At 44.5% G+C, this 21,683-nt stretch overlaps 1 protein-coding gene across 2 annotated transcripts in view; it reads right to left on the bottom strand.

The window, feature by feature from the left end:
- Window positions 1–18,095, bottom strand: part of MAP3K21 (mitogen-activated protein kinase kinase kinase 21) — a 31,661-nt gene extending 13,566 nt beyond the window's left edge. The window contains exons 1-3 of one of the 2 annotated variants that reach the window (XM_081906812.1): window positions 16,458–18,095; window positions 1,885–2,065; window positions 708–856 (exon numbers count right to left, since the gene is read on the bottom strand). In XM_081906812.1, the coding sequence (XP_081762938.1) occupies window positions 708–856; window positions 1,885–2,065; window positions 16,458–17,265 (1,138 nt within the window). In that variant the 5' untranslated portion in view covers window positions 17,266–18,095. The remainder of the gene's footprint in view (window positions 1–707; window positions 857–1,884; window positions 2,066–16,457) is intronic. The other variant, XM_081906813.1, reaches the window with a different exon arrangement.
- Window positions 18,096–21,683: the final 3,588 nt, after the last annotated feature.

Genomic DNA, 21,683 nt, shown 5'->3' on the forward strand with positions numbered 1-21,683 from the left:
TATGAATGTGGAAGGATAGCACACAAGAGCTTTTAACAATAAGGATTCCTTCACTTCCCCCATATGAATTATTCAATTTGTAGATCCGTAAACATCCTGCATCGATAAAATCATGCTACACCAACAAAATAAACTGCTTCCGATGTAACTTTTCATTAACTTTGAGCATTAACTGTATTGACTTGCAGACTTTAAGCAAGTAGCTCAGTTGGTCGGAGCTCAGTGCTGAGAACACCAAGGCTGCAGGTTTGATCTCCGTACAGGACAGCTGCATATTCCTGCATCGCAGGGGGTTGGGCTACTAGATGATCCTCACGGCTCCTTCTAACTCTATGTTCTATGATTCTAAGCCACACTGTCTCAACCTGAGCTATGTCACAGGCTGTGGTGAGGCTACGCTGCTATTCTGAGCTTCTTTGGAGGAAGAGCAGAATATAACTTAATGAATAAATGAGCAAGAAAGCACTTTCAAAGATGAATGCAGCTTTTAAAATGAAATTACGTTCCACTGCTGAACGCGTTAAAAAAAGGTTTTTAGTACTGGACTAAAATGAAATGGGAAGCTGGTGTTTTCTATGCCTTAATGTAAGTGATGACATTTCTAAATGAAATGCTAAAACTAAAAAAAAAAAGTACACATATTATAGACAACATGCGAGTTATCTCATAGCAACTTTACCCCCCTTTTTAATAAGCAGCACAAGTACCTTTCATTAGTTTAGCAAATGGTTCGGGACATGTGGATGGAATGGGCAAAGTAAGCTTATTGACAGCAACACCGTAAGCCACAGCAAGACCATCAATGCCTCGGTATGGAACTTCTCCCGTAAGGAGTTCCCACAGCAATACGCCATAACTATAAATAAATGTTTATTTGACAGTTAAATACACAGCTTAATGAGGGGCAAAACAAAAACTAAAAAGGTCATCAACCCGTCTAGAAAGAAGGAAAGCATCCAAACACACCGCAACAAAGGCTATGCCATCGCCATGCTCTACATCCTTCCAACACATAGTTGCAGCTAAATGAAATGCCTTACAGCCATAGGCAAATGAAAATCCAGCTACATAAATAAGCATTCTGCATATCTGAAAGTGGTTTCATCATATTTGTTTCCATAAAGCCTTCACCTGGCGATCCACAAAAAAGGAAGCATGAACTGAATAATTCCTTGAAATGTTTAAGATGGATGCCTGATCTCGTTGCTGCTGCTGTTTTATTGTTGCTCTGGTGGTTGTGGGTTTTCACCTGCCTTGTTTTAATTATACTGTAAATGAAACCTGGATAGCTCAGTTGGTTAAGAGTGTGGAGCTGATAACATCAAGGTGGCAGGTTCGATCCAAGCTGCATATTCTTGCATTGAGGGGCTGGAGTAGGTGATCCTCAGAGTCCCTTCCAACTCTACAATTCTATGATTCTATGAAACTGTTTTACGCATGAAGGGATGAGTGGGGTGGTGGTGGTTCTGCCTGGCAAGCAAAAATGCTTTACCAAACAGAACAATTGCCTTAGTGCAAAGCTGAATTCCTCTCCTTGTATATCTCACCTCATCTTTCAGATGTTAAAAAATGCACATAGGCGTATAGAGAGATATTCCCCCTGCTCTCTAGAACGCAATATAGTGAGAACCCAATATATCGAGAAGTATAGTGAGAACCATTAAGGGAAGCCTAGAATCAGCAGAGTGCCAGAGTGACTGACTGGGTGAGGTTTAGGAGCCAGGACATTGTAAGTTGTGTCCACCTCGGTGATGCTCCTCACTTGCAGCATGTACCCAGGCACCACACCAGGAACAACTACACAACTTTAGGTTGCTTCAAATTTCATCCAGCTGTACAAAAGTTATTTTAAAAAAATAAAGAGAATATTGAAAACATAATTACCTCCAGATATCACTTCCTTTAGAAAACATGGATGATTTGATAACTTCAGGTGCCATCCATGCATAGGTTCCCGCAGCACTCATTTTAGTTGTTCTATGCCACTCTCTAGCCAAGCCAAAGTCTGTAATCTTCAGTGTTTTGTTATGAATATCATCGTTCTCTATCTTCTCAAGCAACAGAACTGAAAAAGGGGGGAGAAATGTATAGATCACCATTAATATTAACTTGACCCATCTCGAAATAAAAGCATAATCTGTCTGCAGCCAATATGGAGCCAAGTGTTTCCCTTTTTAGAAATTAATGTTAAAATTTTTATTTAATAAATAAAACTAGGACAACGTGGATTTAGCTCATAGTAAGAGGTTCAGAGTGCAATTCATCAAGGATTAAAGCTGTGGCTGTCCCACGCCCCCAAAAAACCTGATGGTTTGAGTAGATGCATATGCTTTGAACGATGATTTACTAACATAAGGTGTGGAATGTTGAAGGAGTAAACACCTACAATTAAGAGAGCTCAGATGTCACACTAAACCATAGTTTAGCATAAGGTGAATAAGCTGCCCGGAACCTTAGACTTGTGTGCTTCTCCTCTTCTCCTGAGTAACTAGTTTCAATGGCTAATTAACAGTAACTACAGTTTGTCAGTTCAGATAATATGACAAGCTGAGGTTAATGGAAGCCAGAAGCAAAAGCTGGCAAACTCATCCTAGGATTGGGAAGGAGACAGAGGGTTACATGAGTCAGAAGCTCACTATATCCTACTAAACTGCAGTTTAGTGTGGGGTCGAAATACACTAAATAGTGCAGATTCAATTTCCAATTTTGGAGCTAATTCTCCTCAGAGTTTAACCTAGTGATTGATGAATTGCAGCAGGAGAAAACTTATGTCAGAATCTTCATGCATACAAAACTAGTGAATCACAGAGGCAGTTAAACTAGAACTACGACGCTGAAATTTCTCATATCCAGTTCACACTATCGTTGCCAACAGCAGGAACTATGTTTAAGCACTTGAGACAGACAAGGTTCAAAGTCCAGTGTACAGATAATGAATTGCGATTAAGTTCTTTTCCTGGCCATATAAATTGCAAAGCACCATTAACAGGTAACCAGTTAAAACTATCTAGGGCTGTGGAATGCGTTCAAGCAAAAGGCGAGGTGACCTCTAACCCTTGCAACTGTGGAGAATGTTTAATATTTTACTATTCATGTATGCATTTATTTAAAAGAAGAAGACTCTGTCACTGATCCATAACAGTGTGCCTTGAGGCACAAGTGAAGTACTGAATAAAATTATATTGAAACTCAGTGCCCATGACAGAAATAATTAGAAGCAGGAAAATGTGGTGAACGTAGTGATATGAACTTGCTGCCCTTTGTACTTTAATGAAAGGCCTATTGTTTTGCATTCTACACAGGCAAAGCAAAATTCCACAAATTCCATGTCAGTCAATCTGACCGAAACCAAACACAAACTGACTTGGAAAGGTAATAACTGGCATGTGGCCAGGTTTCATTTTAATGGGAAAGAGGGGGCCGCAGGGAAGAACTATTTCCCATAAGCAGGATGAAGAATTGCAGTCACTACATATACTTTGTATAATTTCCCCCCTCCCTCCCGTTTGTCAAATTGGGTGGCAGAGCACTTGACATAAACAAACTAAATAGGCGCCAGTGCCTCGTGACTGAACAAATTCTTGTGGTCTGTTGCTTAGCAACCTGTGCTAGGCCATCCCTTTTGGACTTCTACAGATATTTGCCCCTCATTAGCTTCATATCAAAACAAGTGACCTTTGCAACCTTGGGCTTTTTCTGTGCACTCAACCATACGTGACTGAAGGTCACAAATAGCAGATGCAGAATCTGGAAGTTACTTTAACACACATGCTATATGATTCAGGTGAGGGACTCTGCATGCAAAATGCTCCACCAAAACGAAAACAATTTGTAGAACTTGATCACTAAAATCGCAATGTCAATATTTGCCATTCCGACTTCAGACTGAGCCCAATCCTAAAGGCTACACTTTGCAAACATTTACTTTGACGCTAAGAGAACTCAGGAGGAAAGTGTGCTTTCAGGACTAGCACTCTGTCCATAACATTAACATATTTTAGAACACACCTCTATAGCATCAAGCCCAATTACTAAAGTGGATTTTGTGTAAGCGTGCCACTTACCGGTCTTTACCAATTCCTATTTAAAATTTGGGTGCACAGAGCCATTTAAAAGCCTACTCCTTTGGATTAATAGCCTGGAGAAGAGGAGGTTAAGGGGTGATATGATAGCCATGTTCAAATATATAAAAGGATGTCACATAGAGGAGGGGGAAAGGTTATTTTCTGCTGCTCCAGAGAAGTGGACACGGAGCAATGGATCCAAACTACAAGAGAGAAGATTCCACCTAAACATTAGGAAGAACTTCCTGACAGTAAGAGCTGTTCGACAGTGGAATTTGCTGCCAAGGAGTGTGGTGGAGTCTCCTTCTTTGGAGGTCTTTAAGCAGAGGCTTGACAACCATATGTCAGGAGTGCTCTGATGGTGTTTCCTGCTTGGCAGGGGGTTGGACTCGATGGCCCTTGTGGTCTCTTCCAACTCTATGATTCTATGATTCTAATAGCCATAACATTTTAAAACAAGACCAATTCAATATACACACAATAATAAGATTATCTGTAACAAACCAAGGATGTTTGTAGTAGAGGCAGCTACATGTAAGTCGCTCTTTTCCATTTTAATCTCTCCCATTCCTTGGTGGAGCGTGCTACCACTCCATGGGTCCTGTGAGTGCAAACATCACTTCCCTTAGGGAAGAAACCACAGCAGAGGCTATAAAACTATATGAATTTGAGGAAGAAACAAGACACCACTCAGCAAGCACATCAATCCATCAATATGCTACAGTCAATAAACCAAAAATAAAAAGTATACAGCACACAAGAATCTCAGAGCAAAACAGATTGTTCTTCTGTGTCACTTTATAGGCATATAAAACTACTATGATATCGAGTGAGTCCTTGTTAAGACGGCCTGTCCAGTCTCAGGTGGTGAATTCTTCTCACTGATAGAAATTTAGTCACTGCAAGTGATACCTTTGGGTTTGTAACTTCCATTGGATATTTAACATAAAACTGAACTGGTCTGCCAGGTAGTTTGGTCAACAAAGGGCTAATCAATCATATGCTGCAAAACTCCAGCATAGAAATCACATGTTCTATAAATTCTACCTCTTGATTATTGCAGGGGCTTACCCTTAAGGAAAGAGCAGCAGAGCATACATGCCTCAAAACACTTGGGATGAAAGAATATGAAATCTGGCTGTAAGAAAAACTCTACAATGCATAACAACAACACAGCCATAGTAAAAGTGTGATCACCTGAAGTTGAGAGTACAGAAAGTTTTGTGATGAGTCGCAACGAGGACATAATGAACCCCAAAGCCCTTTGAAATCTGGCTGTAATGTTGGGTTGAAAGTGTGACAATAAACTGGGGGGGGGGGGGAGACGTTCAGATTTCTCCTAGAGAGCCACCCATTATTGGCAAGTCAGCAAAGTGTTTCATGGTAATTATGCAATAGCACAATTACTGATTGGCAAAAGAAAGCTTATGCTGTAAATGCAGTTTGCAAGTACAAAATGCAAGGTTACATACTACCCCAGGCTTCCCCAGCCTCAGCCCTCCAGATGTTTTTGGCCTACAACTCCCATGATCCCTAGCTAGCAGGACCAGTGGTCAGGGATGCTGGGAATTGTAGTCTCAAAACATCTGGAGGGACATGGTTGAGGAAGCCTGTGCTGCCCTGTAGCAACATATGCCTTGATTATCTGCACTAATTTGGCTCAAGGTGGTCCGTTTATTGTGCGGGGAGCAAGGAACAAGATGAAACCATTGGTAAATTTAGGGCATTGCTTTATCAAATCACAAATCTCTGCCCTCCCATGTTCCCTCAGCTTGGCAGACAAGTTACAATGGGCCACACAATTCCATAGAAGTGTCAGACTGCACTACGCTTTGCAGGACAACCCACCATCAAGTCTGAGAGCTGCTTGTGGGATATTAACATGGCCGTACCTGTATCTATCAAGCCTACTGGATCTCGATGCAGCTTTAAACCAACAAATCATAATCAGCAATGGGGGTACAGCTGTTGAATTTGGTGAATGATCACAGGATTTCATGGGTCACATATTCTCTCTGTCTCTCTCTGCCTTGCTTGTGTTCATTTCAGTCTGCTAAGTACCAACACTCACAGATTAAAGAGAACCCCACCTCAATATCCATTTATTACTGCTTGGGGGGGTTGGTTTTTTTTATGCAATTCTCCCTCCATCTCCCTTCCCCATCCAATTCTCCCAATGGAAAACTGGTGGTGGAATGTACTGGGATGGGGAAGGGGGAGAGAGGCATTGTTGAGTGTGGACATTCACCATATCACAAAGATGCATTCCAGCCTATGTCTCTTTTTGTAGATTTTATTATGACAGCTCTCATGACCAACAAGACAAGCTATTGCTTAATAAATCATCATCATCGTCATCATCTTATTTTTTTCTAGCCCACCCATCTGGTTGGGTTTCCCCAGCCACTCTGGGCGGCTTACAGCACATAAAAAAACACAGTAAAATGTTAAACATTTAAAAATTCTTAACACAGGACTGCCTTCAGATGTCTTCTAAAAGTTGTGTAGTCCTTTATTTCCTTGACATCTGATGGGAGGGTTCCTATCATTTTAAGAAGCCACTTGCTCAATGTTCATGACCTTTTGTATCTTATCTAGAAGAACTGCCCATGATTAAACTTTGTGCTCTATAGGAAAGGCGTGGATCCAGACCAAGTTAGTGATGCTTAGAACCCACTGAAATCTACATGGAAAGCTCAAGTCCCATTAAGTTTCACAAAACCCAATGGAGTTTTAATTTGCTCTGAATCCAACCCCCAAATTCTGTGTGTTTTCAATCACTTTAGATGAAACACGTCATTGCTATTCTTGCCTTTGTAGATAATAATTGTTGAAAATATGACTAAAGAACAGCATTATGCAGCTAGGAGCATTAACATTCTGACAATAACTTTACACTAAATACAGGTTTCAACACTGTTTCATTTCTTGAGTAAGAACCTACAGGACACAAGACATTGCTGCTGCTGCTGCTGCTGCTGTAGTGCTTTAGAGGAAGCAGTGAGAAAGCTGGCTGGCTTATCAGGCTTGAGTTAAAAGCACACCTGCAAAAGTAAACATTTCATTAGCACTGAAAAGAACAAAGCAGAGTTGTTCTGCCAACACTGGCATGTCTGGGTCTGAAGCTGTAGCATTAGGTATAGAAAGAGCCCCTTGGCAATAAACTTTGAAGTGAGTAACTGGTTTGGGGTTTTCATTTTAGAATTCTAAGCTAGTTTCTCAATGGACATCTGAGTCATTTATGAAACAGGGGGAGGAAAAGCTCCTTGCTAAAATGAAGTACATATTTTATTTCAAAGATCAGCAAGTGAAGTCGTGCCCCTGTGAAAAACTTGAGCTTCACAATGGTGGGGAAACTTTCTCAACTTGCAGAATAATTTCACACTACCAAAGATGCAGTCCTTTTGTACTTGCACATCCATCAAATTCCTGCAATGAACTGAAAATCTTGTGTCCTCCCCGTCCCTCCTGGCTGATACATGCATATTTTGGCCTCCTCTGCCAAGCTCATCTGCATTTACTTAAGTCTCCCATGTCCTTCAGCCCACTCTTTCTGCCTGGCTTCTTCAAGCTATTAAAGGTTTCAAGGCTTTTCTCTTATTCAGCCACCTTCCAGACCATCCCGTCAAATGGGCATCTTTGGCAGAAATATGTGAGATGGTACAGTATGAATTAAAATTCAGATATAGCACAACCCTGCCACTCATCAGGAAGTAGTTGGATAGGTTATTGCAGGAGTAAGCAAAGTGGTGCCTCCAGATATTGTTGGAATGCAATTCTCATTATCTGACCATTAACCATGGTCAGGGAGACTGATGGGAGTTGGAGTTCAACAACATCTGGAAAGCACCACATTGGCTGCCCCTGGGTTACAAGTTTTTAATATTATTATTATTTTAATGCACGGGGCCTTTGATATAGCTCCAAATATAGTCCCCACACTTTTATTCGCCAAACCAGGTATAACCAGCAGAGGTCTGGCATCTTGTATTAGAACTTTGTTACCTTACAAGCAACTCTGAATTCAAGATTAGTAACAGAAGAACTTTAATTTTCTACAGAAAAAATAAGTGGACAGATGATAAACAAAGAAGTTATTGGTTGAGCCATATTAAAATAATTAGCTCATTGGCACAAAAATGCCCGCCATTAGTGGGGGAAACAGAATTCTGTAAACATGCTCATTTCCTTAATTCATGTGTTATAGATAACGTCACAAAAGGGCCAAAAAAAGGTATTACATTTTGTTTAAAAGGTGTATTTTCTTACTCTCGAAGCTGAGAGCAACAGTTCTTTCCATGCGTGTTTCAAACAGTAAGATTATTTTAATTTTACAGTATTACAGTCGTTCAAAAATTGACGAACTTATTAAGATACTAATAACGTGAAACAGAACTGTAACATCAGCTCTATGCACCTCCTGCAAACAAAAAATTCTACATGCTAGAAATACCGTATTTTTTGCCCTATAAGACTCACTTTTTCCCTCCTAAAAAGTAAGGGGAAATGTGTGTGCGTCTTATGGAGCGAATGCAGGCTGCGCAGCTATCACAGACGCCAGAAGAGCAAGAGGGATTGCTGCTTTCACTCTCTTGCTGTTCTGGCTTCTGAGATTCAGAATATTTTTTTTCTTGTTTTCCTCCTCCAAAAACTAGGTGTGTCTTGTGGTCTGGTGCGTCTTATGAAAAATATGGTAATTCATAGGGCCTTGCTCCAAGACTCACACTCAACAGCAAGATATGTTTTGTCAAGTTGAATCTTTTCTACCCTCCCGGCCACTGCCTCTGTGGCCCCATATTATCACTGCAACACCATTCTGCATTTGCATATGCGTATTTGTTTTATGTGCATAAACAAAGTAACAAAGAGTCTTGTGACACTTTAAAGACTAACAAATTTGTTATGGCATAAGCTTCTGTAGACAAGATCTAGTCCACAAAAGCTTATGTCATAATAGATTTGTTACTCTTTCAAGGTTCCACAAGGCTCGCTGTAGTTTTTGCTGCAAACGATGAATATGGCTACGCCTCTTGAAAAATCAACTTTTCCCCTGAAAGGCAAAAGTTTGATGTTAAGATGTTAAAGGTAAAGGTAAAGATACCCCTGCCCGTACGGGCCAGTCTTGACAGACTCTGGGGTTGTGCGCCCATCTCACTTAAGAGGCCAGGGGCCAGCGCTGTCCGGAGACACTTCCGGGTCACATGGCCAGCGTGACATCGCTGCTCTGGCGAGCCAGAGCCGCACACGGAAACGCTGTTTACCTTCCCGCTGGTAAGCGGTCCCTATTTATCTACTTGCACCCGGAGGTGCTTTCGAACTGCTAGGTTGGCAGGCGCTGGGACCGAGCAGCGGGAGCGCACCCCGCCGCAGGGATTCGAACCGCCGACCTTTCCATCGGCAAGTCCTAGGCGCTGAGGCTTTAACCCACAGCGCCATGTTACTTGCCCACAAATAAGCACTGAAACGAGCCAGTCCCCATGGCAACAATCCATGTGAAGGTGGTACCATCTAAAAGCCCTTCACTCCATGCAGTCAGACTCACATATTCTCCACATGACAGCAACGATGCACAGAAAGCAAAATGCTACATAGGGATGCTAATGTTGTTTAGGCAGAAGTATACGACAGGGAAGATTTTAGACATGGAAGTTTCCATGCAGAGCACAAATGGAGAATCTGTAGTCCTCCAGAGGTTGTTGGGACTTTTAAATCCCACCAGACAGTCAAAATAAGACTGCATGCTGATTTACAAGTTCAAAATCTCCATAATGCTACTACAAAGTGGCACACTACCAACTCTGTGTCCAGTCCAGGGGTCATACTCTAAGGAGCTGGTAAACAAACTGGAACATGTTCTGAGGAGAAAAACATGTGAGAATACTGCAAGACTACCAACACAGAATTGCCTAAAGGTTTGTATTGATACAGGTATGTATACCATACACAAAAGTTTTCTTACTTCTATTTCTTATAAGCAACCTACCTATCTGATCATAATGTTAATACCCCCAATAACTTCAATTTAGAACTCTGACCCAAACAAAATTGGGGGGGGGGGTCAGGTGATCATACAACAGATTTTATTTAGCTTTAGTTTTCCAAGTTTAATTTCCCAGTAGAATGTGAGTTATTTTCCTTTGTTTACTTCTTCTGATGTGTCAATAATTGTCACAAGGGATGGGGTTTTGAACACAGAGAATCACAAAAGATTATACTGGAGAAACTCTGTGGAAGGGTATTATTCCCCAATCCTTGTTGGATTGGGGAATAATACCCTTCCCCAATCCTTCTCCCTAAACTACTTCGATTTTATTTACAATAAAATTGTATACAAATTGTATACAGCTTAGTATACAAATTCTGCTAAATAAATAGAAATAAACATATTTATACAGCACATGTATTGTTTTGTACAGGATGCTGTGATGGACCTAGGACCAATTGCATTTAAAAAACACACGTATGAATGGAGGTCAATTCTATCATCAGTGACTGCTAAAATGGAATTTCCATGCTCTGTCAATATGCCTCTGATGTCCAGATGTTGGGGCAAAAAAAAAAGGAATAGTAATCTCCATCATATTTTGAGTTTCCTGAGACATCTGGCTGGCAGCTGCTGAAGATATAATGATAGACCAGGTAATCTTTTAATCTGATCCAGGACAATACTTCTAATGTGCTTATACATGTGCAGAATAGCTATGGAAAGTTTACTAAACCAAATACAAGTGCTGGTTATTCAGCAAGGAAAGCAAATATAATCCATTTCAAGAATCTGTAGGTCAGGGAGCGAGACAAATATTTTTTAGACTAGAACAAAGGTATTCTATGATGGAAACCTTTACAGCCATACCTTGGTTTAAGAACAGTTCGGTTTAAGAACGATTTGGTTTACAAACTCCGCAAAACTGGAAACTTTACCTCGGTCTAAGAACAGAATCTGAATGGTGGAAGGGCACCAGCAGCGGGAGGCCTCATTAGGGAAAGCACGCCTTGGTTTAAGAATGGTTTCGGTTTAAGAACATACTTCTGGAATGGATTAAGTTTGTAAACTGAGGTACCACTGTACTATGGTTCCTGGTCTAGTTTGTCAGAAATAATGTCACCCCAAAACATCAAAACAAAGAAATGCTTGATTTTGCTTGTCATTAACGCATAGAGATTCTGCCAGATCTAGCAGAAAGGGATGTGATTAACCTTTGACATCAAGACAATTCCCAAGGGATTGCTTCCTTATTATTTTCTCATGCATCCTCTATTGCATCACCGACTATCCCCACGCAGAGCAAAAGAAGCACTAGTATAACGCCTAGCAATCAATAAGCCTTTGGGTGCATAAGGCAGGGTGTGGGTGGAGAGAAATTATTAAATTTGTCATAATTTCTAATCAAACCTCAAGGGAAAGGCTACCTAATCGCAGCATATGTGCTTGGCTTTAAGATGAGACAATAATGGAATGCTCAGTTTCACGAGTCATAAAGGAAGCTGACTAAAAGGAAGTTCAGGATAGCCTGGGCATTTCCTGTGCTTTGCTGGCTCAAACTGAAGCAGCTTGTTCCTATAAATGACCTGCACCTTACCTTCATTACTGTAGGCAGAACCTCATGACTCAATATATGTAGCCACCTCTAACCATTACACAATTTTATGATTCGCCCCCAAAGCCCACCATATAGTACAATATTATGTAACGCAAAACAGCTAATAATTAAAATAGTAGCAGGAATGGCTAATGGGTTTGCTCTGCTAAGCAGCTGCAGGTGGGCCAAGTATGCATGACAAGTCTCTGGCAACCTCCTAATATGCCACCAGCTTTCAGATTTAGTTGCTTTCTCTTCCTGCCACAGTCACTATATCTTTCTTCTCATCTATGCTGCACAACACTGTGCTATATCATGGGGTCACTCACTCATTCCCTTACACACTTTGCCTCCCTGAAAGGTCAGCCAAAGTTGTGGCCACTAGCCTGCTTGTTAGGCTGGGGAGAGAAATTGGGAAGGAGGAGGACGACACCTGGCAGCTATTCCTTATGCATCCCCATTCCTTCTGGACACCAAGTTGAAACACTCCTGACACGGACTCTGGGTTCCTATCTTTTTGGTGCCTTCAATGATGGCTGCATGAACTTGTCTCTGTTGTTGTCCAGCTTCTTTTATGACATTTTGTTACTTTGTTTTAAATTATGTAGGCCACCCGATCATAGCTGTTATTGTGGAAGCTGGAATATAAATTCCTTAAAATATATAAAAGAATTAAAATGAGTTTTTTGAAATTAAGGCTTAGTGGTATAGAAGGTGAAGGTACCCATTTCTCCAGATGTCAATTCTTTTCAGTTTGGTGTTTGTTTGTGCTTTACCACTGGAGCTTGCTGGTTGGACGTACTTCATGATATCCACATGTGGCCTCCAACATCTGCAAATGGGATATATGCTTATTCTGCACCCTGCAGCTTCCCCCCCCCCCCCGCCTCAGATATGCTTCAAGTCTGGAGGATTCTTTGGAGGAATCCATGGCTGTTTAAAACCACAAAATACTGAGATGTATGGCACGGATCGGGCCACTGTTTCAAAATCCATATAAGGGCAATATATGTATCGGGCCAAAAAGTATGTCACAAAATTGTATTCAACCTTTCAGGTTCCCCAAAACCTTTCATCAGGCTGAACAAAGTGAGGCAGACAGGAAAGAGAGGGAGAGAATTTTTAAAACGTTAGCTGATGAAAAGCTATGAGTCTGCATTCTGTAATCTTCCTATGATGGAACATGGGAGGAGGTAGCAGACATGCAAATAAGGCTCTGTAGGTGCCATGCAGGTTTCAGGTTGCATTCACCAGGGCCTTTGGGAAGGGAGAAACTCATGATGGCCCATTCCTCATTCCTAGAAGTATAAAAACCAGCACTTCTCCTACCCTGAAGGGAACTAGCCAGATTTTGTTTACATCTCTAAAGAATTTAATTGCATCACAACCAAGCTGCCTTGCATGTAGCAAGGCTATTCTACCCCATTTGTGTGTGGATAGCAGATCATGTTATTATTGCTGAAAAGCAATTGGGATATATACCGTATTTTTCGCTCCACAAGACGCACCTGACCATAAGACGCACCTAGTTTTTAGAGGAGAAAAGGGGGAAAGCCCAGTTTTTTTGGGGGGATCATCTCAAAGTTATGCAGCTTCTTTTGCAAAGGGGAAAAGCCCCATTTTTTGAGGATTAGCTCAAAGTTGTTGAGCTTACTTTGCAAAGGGAAAACATCCTGTTTTTATGGGGTTCAACTCACAGTTCTGCAGCTTCTTTAGGAAAGGACGGGGAGCCATTTCTACAGTTTCCAGACAGATAATCTAATCATCCAGTCACATGTCGCTGGGAAAACAAACAGCCTCCATCTGCAGAACATTCAACAATGGAGGCAGGGGCAAGGAGGCGGGGCCAGAAAGGGGGCCAGTGATCGACCACACAGTTGCTCCATTAGACACACAGGCACTTCCTCTTACTTTTTAGGAGGAAAAAGGTGTGTCTTATGCAGCGAAAAATACGGTATTTGATTATTCTGAAGAAAGCCCAGATGGAAGGGTGTTTATGACTCAGGGGTTAAGTGTGTAGCTTGGGAGCAACGCTGCACTCTAGAGATAACTACAGAATGTAGCACATCAGCATCTGCACTATCTAATCCAACCCTAAGCATGTTTATCCAGAACTTAAGTCTCACTAGGATCTATAGAACATACTTCATGGTAATATATTAAAACTGCAACTTTGGGGAGTTTTCATTTCTCCCCCAGAAATAAGGCAGTATTTAAAGATAAAACCAGTTTTGCAAGAGAATAAATATCTAACTTTTGGGTGCTGAAGGAAGTGCACGGAGGAGTCAAATGAGGCCTTTCCACCTCTCCTGCTACCTTATTGGAACTTTCCCATAATCTCATTACGTTTAGTCATATTTCACATTTGAATGATTTCCAGCCTCATATTTATGGTCCATGGCAGAGGGATGTCCATTCATGCTTAAGCTGCACACATAGAATTTGGTTTAAGAGGACTTCTTTCCATTCCATTTCTGGTAGCAATTTCCAGACTGCAGCTGGTGCACAGATCCCAAAACAAGTGACAGAACACTTATATGCAGTGTGTGTGTGCGCACATAAACATCTGTGCACAAATGCAAGAAGGCACAAGCTTCTGACCTGCACACATAATGTAAAATAAGAAATAAACAACCCTTATATGCTATACAAGTGAAACAGTGGTTGTGTTTACATGTCACAGTAAACCATACTTAACCATGATATGTGGATAGTTCTCCCCCAGCATATGTGGGAAGATGAAACCGCGAGGCCTGGCTTCATTTTACATCCAAATTGGGTCACCCTCCCCCCACCAGTTAATTCCTAGAATGACCCTGTGAAGTAGGTTAAGAGGCTGTGATTGGCCCAAGGTCACCCAGTGAGCCTCATGACTGAGTGGGTATTTGAACCCTGATCTCCCATGTCCTAGTCTGATGCTCTAACCACCACACCACACTGACTTCCTATGGGGCATCTATATAAATTAAGTAAATAAATATGGGGAAAATGTCACGTAGAGAAGGATCTGAAATATTTTATTTGAAGCTTGAATTTGTTTTATTCTGGATTGTTTTATTTGATGTTTTAATATGTTGTAAACCACTCTGAGATTTTTTCTTTAAAATATAAAGTGGTATAGAAATGAAATTAATAATGACAAATTTATTCTATTGTGGCAACTATAACGTAGGTTTTGGAGATTAGCTTATATATCCAACATGGGTGGGTGCCTTGAGAAGCAGCAGCCTTATATTAAGTCAACAGGGTGCCATTGCAGAAGCTTAAGGGGACTAACGTAACTACTGTAGTGTGAGTACCGGGGGGGGGGGTCCTCCTTTAATCCCAACGACTAGAAAATACTGGTCCAACAAAGAAGTAAACTGGCCATGTCGTAGCAGGAAAATGTGGAAGCTTTCTTCACTCATTTTGAATTTTCAAACTATTCCACCATTGCTTATTCTACGTGTTGCAACAGGATATTTTGAGAATAAGAAATCCCCCCTCTCTTTTCCACTTGAAAAGCAATGGGATCCTTCATTATGAGCTTTCAGGATGTGGCACAAACCCCACACCCCAAGCAACACTGATCCTCACAATCCACATTAATAATAATAATCGGTAGCAGCAGTAGTTTATTATTTGAACCCCACCCATCTGGCATGGTACACAAGGACAGGTAAAGACATTGAAACACTTTTTTTTTTTTGGCAGTTCTGCACACTTACCGCCCTTCAAATTATGACATTAAACACCTCAGGCACCTGGAAACAATAATAAGCTATTGGTGAAGTAAGACTGCTTCCTCCCAGATTTAACAAAATGGCACCAAACAACAACAGTCCACAGATTTGAGCAGCATTACTATTTTACATTTTCAGTATTTACAAGACAGGTAGTGTATATAAGCAATAGCCTTAGTCGAAATATAACTCCTAAAACAAACAAACAAATGCTTTTGTTGTTTTTATAATCAACAATGCTGAAACCAAAATTTCAGAAGAAAAATGTCACCCAGACCCTTTTTCTTGTAAGAGGCTGCTCAGGTTTTCTAAGAATGCAAACACAGCTAAAAACTGAACAGCTTGTGCATCTACAATGGTGTTGCGACAACAGAAAAGAAACTTCATGCAACAGAACTGGATTATCTTGTAACATAGAATAATTGAAAGGCAGATTCTGAATGGGAAAAGAAAAAGTACTGATTTCAAATCCCAGTACAAATGCCTAGAGTCTAACTTTTGCTTTTGAGACTTGACTCTTTTATCCAACTTGACTCAAGAGGTTAGAGCTTCATTGTGGCATTGCCAAATCCAGGTTTTACATAAAAAATATTTCATTGCCTTTATTCAGAACACCACATTGTTTAAAAACAATGTTTCTCACAGTGCTGTTTGGGGTTGCAACATTTAAAAATGGAAAGGAAAATGTAACTTGTCTCACTCAGTTTTTAAACTACAGTGGTGCCCCGCAAGACGAACGCCTCGCAAGACGAAAAACCCGCTAGACGAAAGGGTTTTCCGTTTTGGAGGCGCTTCGCAAAACGAATTCCCCTATGGGGTTGCTTCGCAAGATGAAAAAAATCTTGCATCCCCCCGCGGGTTTTTTTCGCTTTTTTCGCCCTTTTCTTAAGCCGCTAAGGCGCTTATCAGCTGTTCCGCTGATAAGCCGCTTAACAGCTGATCGCTGGAAGCCGCTTGACAGCTGTAGCGCTAATCCGCTAAGCTGTCAATGGGCTTGCTTCGCAAGACGAAAAAACCGCTATACAAAGAGCCTCACGGAACGGATTAATTTCGTCTTGCGAGGCACCACCGTATTTGAACACTGTACTTACTGTTGCTTGACTTGAGGTCTCTGTGAAGGATGGATACTAAGGCTTCTTCATGCAAGTAAAGCATCCCGCGAGCTATCTGCACGGCCCAGTTGACCAGTATATGAGGAGGTATCCGACGGCCCCAATGACTCCCACTGGTGGAGGGAGAGGCCCCTGACAGAGCTCTGTTGAGGGGTCCTCCCCTAGCATATTCCATGACCAGGCAGAGGTTGGGCTCCTGCAAACTTACACCATGAAGCTCAATAATGTTGGGATGTTTCAGCATGGAGAACAACTTTGCCTCCTGCCTCACACTCTCTGCCGTGGCCTTGATGTCCTCATCTGGGTCCTGCCGCGCTGCTTTCACCGCCACTTCTTGGCCCTTCCATTTTGCTTTATAAACTTTGCCAAAGCCCCCAACTCCAATGATCTCCTGCAGTTCCAGATGCTGGAAGTTAATCTCTTCTAGAGAACCCAAATGGTCTTCAGCACTGACAGGATGCCCATCGCCCATAGCTTGGGCTTGGGCTTCATGCCCAGACTTTTCCAGCAATCCCAGCGGGGGATGTTGGTAGCGTCCCGGCTGGTAGGTCACATAGTTGGCCGGGAAGATACCGAGGCGGTGGCGGATCTTGCCAGCCCACCAGCCGTCATCTCCGGAGACCGCCGCATCTTTGGAGAGAACCTCCACCACTTCCCCTCGCCGCAGGCTCAGCTCATCTTCCCCGGAGGCCTCGTAGTCATAGAGCACGGTCCAGAGCGGGCAGGAGGTACGGCCGGTGGTCCCCGAGGTCCCTTCAGCCGCTCCCTCGGAGCTCACCAAGGCCATGGTCAAGGCGGGGGCCCAGATCTCATCCACTTTGGCCTCAGCATTGGGAACAGTCAGGGAAGCCTCTGGAAGAAGACCACCTCCCTCAAGGCTTCAACTGGGCAGGAATGTGATGGCAGAGGAAGTGGAGCAAGCTAGAAGGGAGCAGCAGAGGCATTGGAAGACCAAGGGCAGGAAGTTGGAGTGTGGAGGGGGGCAGAGGATTGGAGGAGGGAGGGGAGTCAGGGCAAGGCTCATAAGGAGGAGAAAATGAATGAAAGAACTAGGTGGGGAGTGGGAGGGTCTCACAGTCCAGGAAGCCTAAGCTAGGAGGCTGTGGGGGCTCAGCGGAAGGCGCCCAAGCAAGGGAGGAAGTGGAAAGGTCTCGGGTCCACAGACTGGGGACGGGAAGCAGAGAGGTTCGGGGACAACGTAGGCCGGAAGAAGGGCAGAGAAAGAGCGAAAAGGTTTGACCGGAAGGGCAAAAGGCGAGCGCGCTCCGGGGTCTCCCAGGGAAGGCAGGAGGGGCCAGGTGAGGAGAAGGAAGGCAAAGGGGCGCGCGGGGCGGCGGCTGAAGCAACAGGTAAAGCGGCCCGCCTCCGGCAGCGAAGGCGGGAAAGCGAGGTCCGGGGGGGGAGCGAGCGGCGTGGCCCCCTCTGCTCAAAGCAGCAACGCCGAGAGAGGCGGGCGAGGGCGCGCGACACGGAGCGGCGAAAGAGCAACTTTCCCAGCCAACCTCCTTCTCCGACAGCGGCTGCTCCCGAAAAAAAAAAAAGAAGAAACCTCCTGGCTGGCCCCCGATTGGCTGGCCCCAGCCACGTGACGCAGGGGCCAGGTTCTGGGCGCAGGTCGGAGAGCCAAGCCGGGCAGGTGCCTGGGGCTGCTTTTGCCCTTCGCCCGGCGCAGGAGCGGCGGGAGCGAGCGGCGCGCGCGACAGAGAGCAAGCAGCCTCTTCGGGAGAGGAAGGGGCGCCAGGAGGGCCGGGGGGGGGGGTGGACGGGCGGTGGAAGCAGAGCGCCGGCATCAAGGCTCGCTCTTCGCCTGAAACCCGGAAGGCTGGACCTCCAATGGATGGGGGCTGCTGAGCAGGGGCTCCCCTCGGGTGCGCGCGCGCAGGAGACGGGGAAATGGGATGGGATGGGGGGGGGCGCAGCAGCAGGAAACTCCTGTAAACCTATTTCATAGACTCACAGAATTGTAGAGTTGGAAGGGATCCCGAGGGTCATCTAGTCCAACCCTGTCTAATGCAAGAATATTTTGCCCAGCGTGGGGCTTGAACCCACCCAGGACACTGAGATAAAGGAGTTGCCCGCTTTACCGACTAAGCTATCCTGTTCTGAGGAACTTTGGGGTGAAGTGGATGCTCACTTTCACGCACAAAGCCCCACTTTGCCTCCTGCCTCGACTGGAATCCTGTACTTCCTGCCTCTCCAGACTAGGGCGAGGCATCATAATACGTGGTAGCTTGTTTTCAACAGCCTTGGACATGACAGGGGTCAGGATCTCTCCTATGTTGCTCTGCTGTTCAGAGAGAGATGGGGGCGTGTTTGTATATACTTTTAAAGCACGTTCAAAGCACATTCCTTCCCTCAAACGAATACTGGGCAATGTAGTTTATCTCCCACTAAGGTACAATCCACAGCAATCCTGAACAAACTACAGTGCTCAGAAAGAGAAAGAATATGCTAGAGCACTTCGTAAACTATAACATCCCAGGGGCAATGGGCACTTGAATTGCTTTGGCCCAATTCCTGTAAGCTGCCCATGTTTTGAGACCACTTTATACCCAGACACAATTCTAGGCAGAGCATGTTAGGCAGCACAGTCTTTGGTGGCATGAACACCTGATTTGAAACAGAGTAAAGTAAAGTTTCTCAATAGTTTTTCTAAAGTTTCAGCAGAAGACGTCTCAAAAGCCTCAAAAGGACAGTGTCTCTGGAATGATGCTGCTGTTTTGTAATACAGTGGTACCTCGGGTTACAGACACTTCGGGTTACATGTGCTTCAGGTTACAGACTCAAATAGTACCTTGGGTTAAGAACTTTGCTTCAGGATAAGAACAGAAATCACACGGCGGTGGCAGCAGGAGGCCCCATTAGCTAAAGTGGTACCTCAGTTGGAAATATGATACAAGGCATACAACCGATGAATGATAACAAAACTGAGCTACCTGCATACACATTGTAAAATAAAGCAGAATATACAAAACAGAATAAATAAAGGTACTGTCAGGGAACTGACATCTAAAGCGCCGCAGGTGCAAAGGCTCCCTGAGGTTGAGAGAGCAGTAGCAGCGGAAGAGGGAACCAGTAGAGGGCGAGCAAGAACTCCAAGGGAAAGTGAGTCGGAGGGATGGCTCAGAGACGCTTCAAGCGAAACCAGTGGGGAGGTCTCAGGACCTCCTATAGGGACACCCACACCTCGACGGAAACTGTCACGCCGAGAGGCCAGACGACGTGTTTCCGTTAAGGAGCTTTTATGTTGGAAACGTTTCCGAAAGCAGCCACTTTCGGATTCTACTAGTGATTGACGCAGCCATGCTGGAGGGGCTCCGTCACCGGCAGAGGTTTGAAAACCTGATCAAACTCTGAGGGACTTGCATTTTACGCACAAGCAGCTCATCGTCCCATCACAGCAATCCGAAAGTCACCGAAAGCCAGCTTGTGCAGAGAGAAGCATCATGAGCAACCCAGCCGGAACCGGGGGTGCAGGAGCAGCTGGAGGGGGTCCAAGCCTGGAAGAAAGGTACAGAGCGTTGGAGATCCAGTTGGCGCTGCAAACGGCGAGGCTTGAGGAGAGGAGGGCTCAGGATGCAGAAAAGGGAAAGGAGAAAACCACCCCGCTCGCCAGAAAGGTACCAGGATTGGTGCAGAAATTCGGGGGGGATCCCAGGAACTATCATGCCTTTAGAACAGAGATGCAATACGCTCTAAACTTGCAGTTTGATGACTTCCCCGACGAGGAATCGCGAGTGGCGTATGTGATTGGCCATCTCGAATCCGGGGCGAAAGATTGGGTTAGACCCCTGATGGCAGCGAATAATGAGATCTTAAAGGACACGAGGAAGTTTTTTCGTGCCATGGACCTGATGTTTTCCAGCGATATTGAGCAGGGGGTGGTGCGAAGGCAGTTAATGGCTTGCCAGCAAGGAAGCAGATCTGTCCGTGAGTACTGGACTGAATTTACTATGCTGATTCATAAATTGGGGTGGGACCTATCGGCGGAGCCCATCCAAATGCTTTTCGAAGAGGGGCTTTCTTCAACCGTCAAAGATGAGCTTTCCCGGGGGCCCAGGGCGGAGTCTATGGACCAATTAACCAAATCTGCGCTGGCCATAGGAGCGCGCCAGGAGGCGAGGGCTTTGGAAAGGCGGGAAGGGAAAGGAGACCGTTGGAGGGAGTTCCGCATTCCAGACATTCCAGAGCCATCTTTCCCGCCGGCAGAGCCGATGGAAGTTGGAACAGCGCGGGCGCGCGCAGTTTCAAATCCCAGTGAAGGGCGGAAGAAGGAGGGAAAGAGCGCCAAGAGATGTTATCTCTGCCAACAGCCAGGGCACTTTGCCAGAGTCTGCCCACAAAGAAAGGAATGGCAAGGGATGGCAGGAGCTGTTGGGGGAAAGGAAGAGGAAAGCAAGGAGCAAGTAAAAGCCAACGCCTGGCTGCCACCGTCGGGGCACAGCAGCCAGGCCAAAGAGCAATGAAAGTGCCCATGCCAGAACCTCCCAGACCTGCTTTAGTGATAGAGGTGTTACTAGAACTGCCAAACGGACACCCACTAAAGGTCAAGGCGCTTTTGGATTCAGGCAGCTCCTGTAATTTCATGAGTAAGGAGTTTGCAGCTGAGCACCAGATACAGACCATCCCTTTAAGTAACCCCTTGCAGGTGACTACGATTGACGGCAGAGAGCTGTTGGGGGGAGAAGTTAGCCAACAGACTGTCCCGATGATAATGAGAGTGGCAAGGCACACCGAACAGATAGCGTTTAATGTGGCCATCCTGGGAGGAGCGCCCATCATTTTGGGGATGAGCTGGCTGGCGCTACACGATCCGCTAGTGGGCTGGCATCAGAGGGTGGTCTCCTTTGGGTCAGCGCATTGCCTAGAACACTGCAAGGAGGGGAAGGTCTCGGGAGGAGACAGAGTCACCCTAGCGGGGATGGAAGTGATGGGCAAAGGGAAGGTGCCCCCGCAATACGCAGATCTGAGCAACGTATTCAGCGAAAGGGAAGCAGACAAACTGCCACCGCATAGACCCTTTGACTGTCAAATCAACCTACTCCCAGGGGCCCAACTCCCAGTAGGCAAGCTGTACGCCATGTCAGACAGGGAGATGCAGGAGCTGAGGGAGTTCATTGACAAAAACTTGAAGCGAGGTTTCATCAGAGAGTCCCGAGCGGTGGGGGGCAGCCCAGTGTTTTTTGTGGACAAAAAGAACACAGA

The sequence above is a fragment of the Podarcis melisellensis genome, assembly GCF_964234715.1.
Source record: "Podarcis melisellensis genome assembly, chromosome: 3".
Classification (NCBI taxonomy): domain Eukaryota; kingdom Metazoa; phylum Chordata; class Lepidosauria; order Squamata; family Lacertidae; genus Podarcis; species Podarcis melisellensis.